This window comes from Manacus candei, unplaced genomic scaffold (assembly GCF_025592945.1).
Source record: "Manacus candei isolate 608988 ecotype Guabito, Panama unplaced genomic scaffold, ASM2559294v1 h1tg000023l, whole genome shotgun sequence".
Taxonomy (NCBI): domain Eukaryota; kingdom Metazoa; phylum Chordata; class Aves; order Passeriformes; family Pipridae; genus Manacus; species Manacus candei.
In genome coordinates this window covers 2849838-2863176 of record NW_026138071.1, presented here as the reverse complement: position 1 = coordinate 2863176, position 13339 = coordinate 2849838, and the positions used below count along the sequence as shown (strand labels likewise).

The 13339-nt window shown below is 41.6% G+C and overlaps 1 protein-coding gene across 9 annotated transcripts in view; it reads right to left on the bottom strand.

Moving 5' to 3' along the window:
- Positions 1-13339, bottom strand: part of SEMA5B (semaphorin 5B) — a 268733-nt gene that overhangs the window by 14227 nt on the left and 241167 nt on the right. For all 9 annotated transcript variants that reach the window (XM_051787552.1, XM_051787555.1, XM_051787557.1 and 6 more), the window contains 2 exons: positions 12406-12450; positions 9003-9208 (listed from right to left, as the gene is read on the bottom strand). In XM_051787552.1, coding sequence (XP_051643512.1) covers positions 9003-9208; positions 12406-12450 — 251 coding nt within the window. The remainder of the gene's footprint in view (positions 1-9002; positions 9209-12405; positions 12451-13339) is intronic.

The window sequence follows — 13339 nt, the reverse complement described above, 5'->3', positions numbered from 1 at the left end:
CTGCCTCGTGCAGTTGTATGAGGAGTAAGCAGCCTTGAGTTTTCAGATGGCCTCAGAGCTGCTTGTTCTGCTGAATTACCAACACAAGTCATGCAGCCTGGTGCCAGTCCACAGCACTACATTGGCACTGAGAATTGCAAAGGTGTAACTGCAGTGGTGAAAAAAACAATAGTAAAAAAGTAAAAACTGGGCCTAATTTGCCATCTGCTAACTCCATTCAGTCTCTCCTAGTCTTACTGCTTTCCAAATTCTCCCACCCTCTAAATAGCTGCTTTTTGATTATTTTCTTCAAGATTGCTTTGTTTTCTCCCCATGTTACATCTCACCTTGCTATTTCCTCTCTACATTTGTAACCTCCTCAGGTCATTTTCCATTATTTCTATACCAGTGGCTGTTTTTTTGACACACCTCCCAGTTTAATATCTTCTGCTAGTTTAATTAACACACTGACTGCACTCTCTCCAAGCTCGTTAATGAAGATATTAAATAAAGCCAAACCTTGCATTACTGCTTGCAGTGCCCCAAACAACTCCTCCCCATAGCCCTGTTTGTTCCCAATAACAACTGCCCGATGTTCACAGTCCATTAGCCAAGTTTCAATCTCTACAGCAGCATTCCTGTCCAAGTCAATTTCTATTTACACACCACAAGATTATTTAAGACACCAATACCACCCTCTTTTCTTTAGATATATGGACCAGTAAAGCTACATCTTTAAGCAGCTGAGAATCTGCTCTTATGCAGTTTCATGCTTTCCCTTCATTCCCTAATGCTGAAACTCTGCAAAAACAGGTTATATTTGATTTCTTCTTGCTCAGCATTAGGTCCTGTCTCAGCCTGCCAGTTCAGCCCAACCACCTTTAATTTCATCAGGGTATCTGATATGATGCCTCTCAAATATTAATTCCGATCTCCCTGCATATTAATACTGACAGAGATTTGTTTCAATGAGTTTCCACTGCTGTAACTGAAAGTACAGTCAAGTCAATCCCATTTGTTTCTCCTGGTTTCACTCTCTAGTATGGCCCTGACTGCCAAATTTTACAGATGAAGCAGGATTTAACACCCCATTGATACGTTTTGTTGAATGGGGAAGGTCCAGGCATACTCTAGTGATTGTGGGCCTGTATGCTTACAGATGTTTCGTCTTATCCCCAAATCCAACTGGCATTTCCCACACAGACTTACTGGAGCTACTTGTGTGACTTTAGTGCATTGGACTTCTGTAGCTTAACAGTGACTCAATTAGCAGGGAGGAAATTGGCCTGCTTTCTCACAAACACTTTTGTATTACCTTCGCATTTCGCAGCACTGGGGTTTTGCCCAAGATCCATGATATTTATAAAGGTAATTGGAGTTGTTCATTAGCTGGTTCTCACAGACTCTGGGATCCGGTCCATCTAGATTCCTTCATCCGCAGATTTTCAGTTCTTTTCTTTATTCACATACTTTGTGCCAAATCTCAGGACAGTATTAGAGCTGACTTAATGAGGATTCCCCCAGCTATATGGGAATGCAGGCAGAGTTACTCCTGCTTTCCCTATGCCAAATCTATCGTGCATCTAAAAATGATGCACCAGGGAAAAGTGGCAACAGCTGTAGTGTTGCTACAGCCTGTGCAGCCTGTGCTGTGGCATCAGCCAGTGCATCCTGAGCAGCCCTGAGCTCTCAATTACTCTTTAGGACAGGGCGGTCATGGTTCGGAAAAAAAAGCTCAGGTGTTTCATCTATCCTCCCTCAGAGGTGCCAAACACATTATGGATGTTGAGCTCTAGTCCTGAATACTGACATAGCTATTTTTATTTTCTATGCATGTAGCTCCATTTCTTTATAATTCTACTTAAAAATCCATTATTTGCAAGTGGAACTGTTCCAGAAGAATCACGAGGCAGCTCCCCTCCAAGTGTAGCACAAAGGTTATATGTTTTCTGGTATTTATTGTTTGACTAACATTACCCTCTCCCTTCACTTAGCTCCCTGCCTCTTTCATGGCTCCCTTTAAACTCTTCTGCAAACACATAATTAACTCCTCCTGCACATCTTGGCAGCACTGAAGATTTCCCAGCTCAGCTAATGCACGTAACACTGCTAGCCAGAACTTCGAGGAGACAAGAAGTGGAGAATCACTTCAAGCACCTGGACCAAGGGAGAACCATTAACTTCTAGCAAATGAGGCGAGGGTATATTTGAAATATTCCTCTGCTGACCAGTAGAGGGAAGTCATGTACATACACAGCAGCCAGTCTAGTGCAATTTTGTTATTCCCATTCCAGCAGTTCTTCATTTAATTCTCCTTCTTCCAGCACAGCTGGATGGGTGCAGGCATGTACATGTCAACCTCAGAGAAATTAGGAAGGGCAAAAATTGCAAGAAAAAGCTAATATCAGTCATTAGAGCAATTAATGTAGCTGGAAAAATCAGATAAACTTTTGAACACATCTGTCTGTCTTCAGTTCTGAAACAGCAGCTCACATGTTCAAAAACCTGCCAGCTTTTCAAGCTATGCTTATTGATCTAATTAAAAACAAACCAAAACTTGTCTGCCTACAAATAGATTATCACAGCTGCAGTACCACTATTCCAAAGAAAGGCTTGTGCGAGCATCTATGATGACTAGCCCAGTCTGTGAGAAGGCAGAGCAAGGACCATATCCCTAACCTGGGTGTAGAGGAGATATGCCTGGTTGTAAAGGAGGAGCAGAGAAGGCTGAGTCAATAAAAAGAACATGACAGGATTAATATGAAAGCATCTACCCCCAGTGTCAAAACTTCTCAATATGGCTTAAAGAGGAAAACAAAAAGTCATCCCAAAAGCCAGACTCTCTCAAAATGGTGAGGAAGAGGGAACAATGCAGATTCCCACCCTACAGAGAGCAACAACAGCCCTGTGAAGAAATGAAGGTTTGCATGAAAAACAGATGGAGTGGGGACCCAATTCCCATTGGGGGCCTTTGTGAGCAGCTGCTTAGTATCCCAGAGGGAGCAGGAGCAAGGTAATGTTCAGATCTGAACTGGCAGTCTCCTCTAGTCTTAAATACTTTGTCTATGAGAGTGCCATATCTGTGACTCACACACAGCAACCCACTGAGCTCCTGCTGCCATGGGGTGGGGACAGTGCCAGGAGATGCACATCCCTCTTTGGGCACAATCATCCCAGGACAGCCACACCTCCAGGCATGCTTGACTGCTCAATTTGACTTGAGCCAATGATATAAAGGGAAGAAAAGACACTAATAGATTTTGACTGAGACGCACCACTTAATCCTTTTTTCCCCATCAGTAAGCTCTCTTGCTTTCCCTTCATAGCAGGCATTATGCAAATCAAGAGTCCCCTGAAGTGATATTTGCAACTGCAGGATCATACAAGAAAGGGCACAATGCTCCTTTGCCAATACAACCCCCTGCCCCTACCATTCTTTTTCAAATAATACTATACTCATGGTAAGTACTAAAAATACGTACTCTACCATTCAAGCACTTAATGTTCTTAAATGCCACTTTGTTCAAGGGAAATAGCCTTTGTTAAACATGAAATTCACTGGGAACAATTTATATTTCAATCTGATTTACTGTATTTATTTATATATTTATATATATAGATGTATTTATTTTCTCCAGCTGATTAAATCAGCTAAATCTCTCTCTCAGATGCCATGCAGTTAAAAGAAATACTTAAGGGAGACTGTTGATAACTTATTCATAATGTTGGGTATCATCAACTACTGCCTTATGTGTGAACTTTAGAGCCACTTCCTGGTGCTTGAATGATGCACAGTAAAAGGGTCACTGGGAAAAGAAAAAAGCTTATAACATAGTGCTATCAGTGTATGTGCTGTGATCACCAAAATTAAATGGGTTAGCCAATTTCAGCTGAAGTAGCAACGTATCAAATTCAACGACAGGACACTGAAACACAAAGTTTTCCATGGAGAAGCAAACATCCTCAGTGACCAAGGCTGACTTTGACAAACATTCCTCTAGGGCACTTGACAGCAGTTAAAGCTATCTAAACTTAAACCACTGGCGGTCTCCTCGCTATAAAAAGAGGTGTGATTTTCAGCAGCAATGAAAACGACCATCACCAAGAGAGAGACATTTAAAATCCATACAGAGATTCACTTTCCTACTCCCTGAGCTTTACTGCTTTTTGCAGTGTTAAAAGCCACACCAAACACCCAGCTTGTTGTTCTGTTCAGAAGGATTCTTCTTCCAAAGACAGAATTGGTTTCTGTTTCTTATCTCTCTGTTGGTATTTTATTGACATGAATTATTTGGGATTAGCAATGAAGTGTGGATCACAGGGTCCAGCAACCTTCGCAGAGGGTGTCTGCTGTGCACTGTCATTTGATTCCCAACAGCACCGTTCTCACTTTATTAGAAAATATCCATTACAACTTCTAATTTATACAGTCCCAAGTGATCTACTGAATATTCCCTCCCATTTTCTGGTAGCTTCATCTGTATTTGCTTTATGATTTTAGGCAAGTGCAGGACTCACATTCCTATTGAAGTTAATGTGTATTGTTCTATTGTCCTAGAAAATTCAGGTATCAAGTGATACATCAAATACTTCATTTCCCTTTTTTATTGCCATATCCTGCAATCTCACTCAATTCTCACCTCATCTTTTCCCCCAATAAATTTAATCCTTGACACAAATGACTGCATTGCTTCAGTGTTTGGCCCTTGGCTTCTACGAGAGCAGTGTTGATGCCAGAGCAGATGTAATGCTCAGGTGCTTCCTCAGTTTATTTCAGGCATCAGCACAGGGAGTTTGACTGTGAGACTCATGACTAAAGCTGTGTTTAAGGAAGGAAGGACAGAGGGAAGTCTGTCTAGCACAATTGAAAAGAAAATCTGCAGAATCATCATCATAACCATCCTACAAACTGATCCCATCTGGCCTGATCCAAAGGCCATTGGATTTTGGATTTGGACCAATATGCAGATGCCTTTGTCCAAATCCCGTGTAGAATAAAATGTTGGCTCTCTTTACTGGCAGAGGATTTAGCAATAGGAAGAAGTTCAGTCCAAACCCTTTCTCCATGTGTGGCTGTTCCAAGAGCTCCTCTAATTCACAAGGGCTCAATCTTGACCCTACATCCTCCTGCTTCTACTTCAGGATCATCTGGCTTTCCATCAGCATGTGTCTAATAAGTAACTCACATAAGGCATTGAGTTGCTAAAGCAAGATGTTAAAAAAGAGGATCTCCTCACTGCTTTGATAGTCAGTTATTAACTAATCGGCATGGCGGTACCGGGAAGGTTGTAGGTGGTTCTGTAACCCATCATACCAAAATGTGAAGAGCAGATAATTTTTATTTCATTATGCTTTTGTTCTGCACAGTCTTCAATATTGTCAGAGTGCTGTTTGAACTTCAACCAATTAATGAAACATGAACTGCTTATTAGGTGACCCAAAAGGTCTCTCCCCTACGATCTGTGAATACCAAATCAAAATCAGCGTGTTGCTGGTAAATGCAAACGCATGAAATCTTTTAAGACATCATGGCTAAAATAGCTAATAATAAACCTCACAGTATTTTTGAGAAAGCAAAACAGGAAGGGAAAAGAAGCCAAAAAAAATAAAACATGCTTCTGCAAAACACTGGCTATGCAAGTTAGCATCAGCTAAATGATCGATAGGTCACCGTTATGTATGATATTTACATCTGATCTGCATTACTGCATTGCTGCGCTGAAATGTCCAACAAGACTCATAGCAGCCAGCACTTCCTTCATTAAAATCTGCCTTCATATAAAATTCACCTTGATTTAGAAGTTTGCATTCAGTGCTGTACATTTGAATGTAACACTGACAAACTTTCTACAGTCTTCACCTGCTGGTTGGAGAGCAGAGATATTTCAAGATGAAAACAAACTAAAGATGGTTGCAGAAGGCTTGTTTCCATTATCAAAGAATGGAAAATAATAGACTTGTGCATATGGCCAGCCTTCTGCTACCATCATGTCACTATGTATTATCATTTTCTGTAACTGAAAAGTAGTCTATGTATCATGTCTTTCCTTAATCATGGACTTATTAACTCTTTCACACAGATACACACATAAACCTACAATTATTCTTTCACTTTCATTACCTAAAAAATATTGAGGGCGGTTTTCTTGGTATTTGCTGAATAGAAACTTACTTGGAGTTAGAATCTGGAATTTCACATGTTTCCACTTTCTTTCATACATACACATTTTAAATTCAGATGGGCCCATATCCAAATTCAGTCCAATCCTCATTTTCAGGAAGGGGAATTTTAGCTTCTTCATCATTTGAATGTTAATTGTGTGGCATCCCAATAAAACTGCACATGCTCCTTGAAGGCATGAAAAACTCCCTTCTGACCCTTAGAAAATTCTGCCAGTTATTCCTAAATATAAAGCTGGCTCATAACAAGTTCTGTAAGTAATTACACAGCACAGAGCACACAGAGCCTTCCTCTTACTTCACTAATGCTATATACTTCAAGGGAACACTGAGGAGTGGCAAATTTGTAGTATGAAATGAGAAATTTTCAGTCAAGAGTTTAGGAAAGGAGGGTCAGTAGAGAAGGTGAGCAGAAGGAAATACTCAACAGGAATGGGGAAAAGGGGTCTTCACTTGATAAATAGATTTTACCCCTTCTGTAAATCTCATTCACCACTCTGAAAGTGTATGACTTCGAGTCCTTCTCAGCAAGTAGCCTCTTGCTCCTAAACATTTAGTTTTGGTCTGTCCAATGACTGCAGATTTATGCACTTGAACTCTTTCACTTCCTAACATTCTATAAATAAGCCCCATCTGGTCTATCTCTCCTTGTGTCCAAGTCCCTTCTCCCCCCAGCCTAACTCATACAGTGTCAGTTAGCTAATGCCTTCCTTTAAATAAACCAGACTTTTCAAAACTTGATCTAATGCCTAAGCTCTTTATGTCCCTTGAAAGAAGACTCTAGCAGCTGCTCACTGTTACTATACACTAGATCAAGTATTCAGAGATGGATCTATCAAAGAGGTCAACTCCCTCCTGACACTACATTAACTAATCGGCTGCTATTTTAAACTTTGCTTAGCTTTGTTATTACTTCTACTTCACTGCACCACTTGACACAGACATAGTGCATTTCATAACCCATTTACCCAACTGATCAAGATCATTCTGTGAACAACCTCATCCTTCTAAATTGTAACCATTCTGCCTATTTTAGTATCATCTGATAATTAACATATGATTTTCTTCATGACACAAATCACAAAGAAAATGTGGCACAAATAATGAAATTAGTTACAAATCCAACTTGTAACTACCTGCTTTTGGCCACAGAAATAATTTTGTGCCTTTTCTTCATTGTTTGCTATATAAGAAACAAGAGAATACTCTTGCTTATCTCTATTCCTGCAAGCCTTTCTAATCTGGGTCTTCCTATTGACCTTGCCATAGCTACTCACATAACTGAAAGGATTGCTCTCATAGTTTGATGCTTCCAGGATCAGATCCCTGTTCTTTAGCTGTCTTAATAATTTATTACCGAACCTGTATATGCAGAGTGTATAGAATAATACATCCTGTGAAACTTTGTTAAAAGTCTCTGAAAATCCCAATACATCTGCTGCTTTCCTCCTATCTAGATCAATATTTATTTAATTTAAAAAAGGAATCCAATTTGCTTGACATGATTTACTTCCCACAAATCCATGCTGACTTGCATTATGATGCTGCACTCTTATTAAACTGTATGCAACTGTAGCCTTATTCTGCTAGCATATGTGTTTTTGAGACTCCATTTGTAGGCAGCAGGATTCTCTGAGAGGCTGCAGTGCCTGACACAAGGAATTCACGACATTCTTATTGCCAAACTGGTCAGTTATTTTCCAGTTCAAACTGTTTTCCTTCAAAACAGCGAAACAACTTTGACACTTTTCAAATTATTTGATGCAAGCTCTTACTTCTGATGCGCACTCACACTGCAAATTGTGGCCATGTATCAAGAGTCATCCTGTGCCCAGCATTATACAACTCCTACATAGAAACAGTCCTCCACACCCAGGGAGTTTATGGCAATGGTCCCACCACTGATCTTATTGTTGGGTCTCAGTTAGAAGCCAGGCCAGATCAGCAGAAACAGACAATCAAAATGTCAACAGCACATAGTTGTTTGAAGGAATAAGCAGCTGCAGGGCTTCCTTCTGCTTTGTGTTCATGTCCCAAATAATGCTCCACACTGTTCAAGTGACCCTAGGCAGGCTGTTCCTCCTGTGGTGACATGAAGCCTCTCCACCCATCCCACTGCTCAATCCTCTGATCCCACGCTTCACCAGGAGGCTGATGCTCAAACACGACGACGTGCCTCTGTCTCAGCGTACTGTCTCCAGTACCATGTCCTATCTGCTCAGATAATGGGTGGTGTTCTCTTTAGCAAGCAGACACGGTAACAGCATATGCCACTTCAGCACTCACCTCCTAAAGGCTTCAGCTCCCTACTCTGCTACTGTCATTAAATTCTGCACGGCTGCCTGGGGTAAGTTCTGTCCAGTACTGATAGAGGGAGCAAAACCCTCTCTGCTTTCTCATTCACTCCAATTTGGCAGTTCCCAAAGAATTTCCAAAATCTCGTCCTACCAATGCACATTTTCCCAGCTATTTGTCTAATGAAGTTTCCATTTTTATTCTTCCTCCCCTCCGTTTCCTCTTACCATGCACTAACAATGCACTGAACTGAGCTCTTACTGATTTTTTAGAGGACAATTTGTATACATTCAATAGTCAGAATGGGCTGGAGTATCTTGGTATGTACTTGCCAGACTGGCATTCATCAGGACTGTGAAAAAGAACAAAATCCCACTGCAGTAATGAGGCTTTCTAACCCCTTTGTGACAGTACAACTAAATGCCCTTTCAACCCTCTGTACAATGCCATCAGCTGGGCACAGAAACACAAACCTACCCAGTTCCAAACATGACATAAATACAGAAATTATTTAGGTAGTATCAAGCTGTTTGTGGTATTTACCCTACCTTGAACTCCATAGGGGTGTACTTCTCGTTCTTGGGGGTTGTGTTGCCCTTGTAATGGAGATGGTTGGGAGTGGTTGGGTGGATAACGGTGGACTCCTGGGACTGCCTCTGACAGCGCTGGCAGTACACGTAAATCACAAACGTTAAGAGGCTAGAGCCAAAGAAACAGGAGACCCCAGTGGCAATCAGATGGATGAGACTAAAACCTGAAAGGGAAATGACAAGAGATGCTATTTTTAAAGAACAGCCCCTTTTCCTCCCCCGACAAGACCACAGGTGCATATCAGAGCAGTGACATCTTGGGATCAACATTAATAAGCTGTTGAAGCTGGAGTCTTATGTTATAACATAAACTGACATAATCTTCCTGCAGATCAGTCCCCCCACTGCAGCCCTGCCTTGAGCAGTTTAACAGGTTCATGCATTGTTTTCTCAAAGCTCCCTCCCTGTCTCTCCTCTCTCCCCTCTATTGATATTGAAACTAAACATTATGTTAAGCTGACAGCTAAAGAAATGAGCCATACAAACAATGCACATTAATGGATTCCAAAGCATGTGCATGTCATGGAAATAAGGGGATAAAAATGCTCAGTGTTTCTCTGAAGGGGAAGGAAGGGAGGGGAAAGCCCTTTTAGCTGGCTGCCCAAAATGCCTATGAGACTGTGTGTGGGGTGGGGGAGATACACATTCCTCCCCCTTGTAATCCAAGTGTGCTCAGCATTCTTGCTTATTCATGGGGCAGCATTGCCTTGACCATGTCTGCACTACCTCTGAGCTGTATTTGTACTGCTAACAGTGAAATAGGGGTCCTCAGGAGAATGAGAACGATAAGGTGGCCAAAGGAAAGGGGGGAACTGCTTGAAAAACACTTCTTTGTTGGCTTTCTCCACAAATTGCAGAGATAGGAAGCCAGTTGCAGGCAGGTGCCAGCAGGGTAGCTACAGTGCAAATATTTCAAACAGAAAAGCTCTTGGACTGTAAAAGCCTCCTCCAGAAATCTCTCCACATGGGATTGCAGCAGCACCCTCCAAGCCCAGCACTGAGCTCTGGAAGGTGCTGTAGTTGTGCATCCCACGTGCTGAGAAGTACCTAACACACTCACAGCTCTGACTGGTGGGGGGAAGACAAAGTCAAACAGCACTCCTCATTCTTCCCTCACCTCACAGAGTCTCACACCCCACAGTAAAACCAACCACCAACAGATCTCCATTGACAACAGAACAAACAGTAGCACCCTTTACAGCCACCAAGTTAATGAAGCAACCAGAGGCAATCTTGGGTGGCAAAACTTTATGACCCCGCTGGATTTAGCTATGTGCAAGGGGCACTCTACAGAGAAAGAATCAGTTATTTGACTCCAAATGCTACTGCCTTTCCTCTGCCTTTGCTCTTTCATCTTTCAAACAGACCTGACAGGGGTCCTAGTGCCTGAGGGGGACCCCCTGACTGCTGGCCCCCTGGGGCAGCTGTCCCAGGGGTCACCCACACCGGCTCGGTGGCGACTGCAGCGGTAAATTTCCTGTAATACTTAAAAAGCCAATTCATCTGGACAGACTGCTGTGTTGACTTGACTGTGTGCAGAGAAATGGGCCCAGTCAGAGTGTGACTTTAAATGAGGTTCATTCTTAGTCTGATCACGGCGTGCATTTTTTGGGTGCCATCTTACATTTTAACTGATATGCTTTTCAAACAGCAGATTCTGCCCATTAGTCAATGGCTCTCATCTAATCTTTAGTTAAAAAATATTCTCCTGAGTTTAAAAAGAACAAAACCAACAGAATTCTACAGCAAAGTAATGCACTTCAATCATAATTACAGTAAGGGACATACAGAATTTATTAGACTGATGAACTACACTTATTTTTCAAACCACACTATAAAACTCTATTGCAAGATTACCACTTTCTATTGTGTTTTGGATGATGGTCCAAAAAAAAAACTAGCAGAAAGATTATAATTTCTTACTAAATGTTACAAGACTTCTTCAAAAAGACATTTCCTTTCTAAAAACCTCTGCCTGCTTTACATCACTTTCGACAGCTAAAACACCAAATACACAACTGTGCTCAGTAAAGGCACATGACACGCTGCCACATTCTCCTCTGGCCCAGGTTTGCTTATATTGCACTGAATGTTTCATTTCACTGCCACATTTGCAAGTCACTACATAAAGCTCTCTTACATTTCACTCTCACCTTTGAAACACCCATCTGATTTTTCAGATGAGTTTTAGCTGTATCTTAAAGGGGGAGGGGGAAACACCAAGCAAATTATTTTGTTTTCAGCTTGTGAATCCCCAGGGGGGAAGATTTCTGGTTCATCACTTAGAAAATATAGATTTTCTGAGATGCATCAACAGAATTTCTATTGATTGGCTTCTTTGCCAAATATTGTAGAACACTAAGTAATAAATAATATTAGCTATGGTAAAATGTAGATTGCAACAGCAAATACAATGGTGGTGGTAAAAGAAGGAAATGTGGGTACAGTGCACAACAGTGGAGTGCAAGCTGTAGCAAGGGGTCGTGGAACTGAAGTAGAACCACTGCACCCTCTGAGGGAGAAGGAGTGGTGCAGGAAGCCAAATGTTACATTGCAGGGGATGAAATATTAATCCCATTGATTTCCCCAGAGTCGCAAACCGAGAGGCCACATTTCCATGCCACAGGTGGCACGCCTGTTTCTGCCATGATCTCTACAGGGAGAGGAGATTTTGGCAGACTGCAGATCATCTAGATTTCAGGAAAGCAGGGATGTGATGCTAGCAGGAATTGGCATGGCCATTAGTGTGAAACTAGCATTTCAAAACGTTAAAGAAACCTGCCATTTTCTTCAGTCTGCATTTTTATCTCGGGGCTCCTAGGGCAGCAGAAAAGTGACACTAATGACTGGATCCTTCCAAGTTACATGCAGAATGGAGACATGGTTCCTGTGAGAGGTGAGAACTTGAATGAAAGGAAATGCTTGGAGGACAAGTATAAACCTCTAATCTCAACCTATATCAGCAAAGGATCTGTCTGAGACCCTGTGCACTGAAATCTTCATAGGTTATTTAAAAACACCTGCCTTCAAACAGCTGGAGGCTTACAGTGGTGGAATGGGGAATATCCCTTCCTTCCTCCTGAACCATTTACCCTATGGGTAGAGAGAGACAAGCAATTGCTCCCTGGTAATTAATGACTCTCAGTAGCCAACCCAAACTCTCAAATAAATGAAAATCTTGGAACTGACAAGTGGACATGCGATACATTCCTCCAGTCTGACTCAGACAGCAAGACTCCAGTGGAATTAAGGCTATCAGTGGGATATGAGCTGTATAGATTAATGGTTTGGTTGATACTGCACAGGGAGAAAAGAAGCCATGTTAAGATAAAAATAAGATACATAGGTAATGGTACCCTACCTCCACAGTTCGTGCTCTCATCAATGCTGGAGGCTGGCAGGATCACTAAACAAAGAAAAGAAGATTGGAGGAAGTTGTCATTTTGCCATCACTTTACTTCTTCAAGTAATTAAACCCTCTGTGCTCCAGACACGAGAAGGTGCTCACATGTTCTGCGGCAAGCTGAGAGCCTCTCTAAATTGAATTATAAGCTCATAGTTTGAAACACATGCAACAAAACCTCTCCAAAGACCTGACAATTCCAGTATTGTTACCTGATCACTCTTTAGCTTCTTCAATTAAGGGGAAAGATGAAAGCTGAGAAAACCATGAAAAAGACTACCATTGCCTAGAGATCTCAGATTTTTAAGTCAGGGCACTGTAATCCAAAAAATAACATGTTGGAAAGGCATTATTCAGTCTAGACCCATATCAAGTATTTGCCTGAGAGATTCAATTTCCAGAAAACACAGGGTGGAATATGCTGATGACCATCTGTACATCAACAGTGTCTCTCTGTTAGACCCTGGATTAATCTCCCTACTTCACACCCAAATTTTCTCCATCTGCCTCACCTTAATTCTTCACTCTTTTGGGATGCTTCTTTTGATACCTGAAATCAAGGACCTTCTGTTGCCCATACCCATATGGAGAACAGAGATAATTTTTAAATCCCAGCCTGAGATGAACTATGCAAAGTTAAAAGCTTCAGTTCAGGTGAAGCCATACTAGTTATTTGTTATAGATCTAGGTAATTCCGTTTAAAAGAAATATTAAGCTGCCTAAGGGAATGCCAGTTACCCTGTGCCTGCCACAAGGGAATGTATAACATGTTTGGTTGTTTGCTTGTTTTTCTAGAAGCATCCAAGCCTAATTTATAATAAAGAAAATCTCAGCCTAGTTTGACAGTTTGGGCACGAACTGCTCTCCTGAACTGGCCCACCCTCTCCCTCCT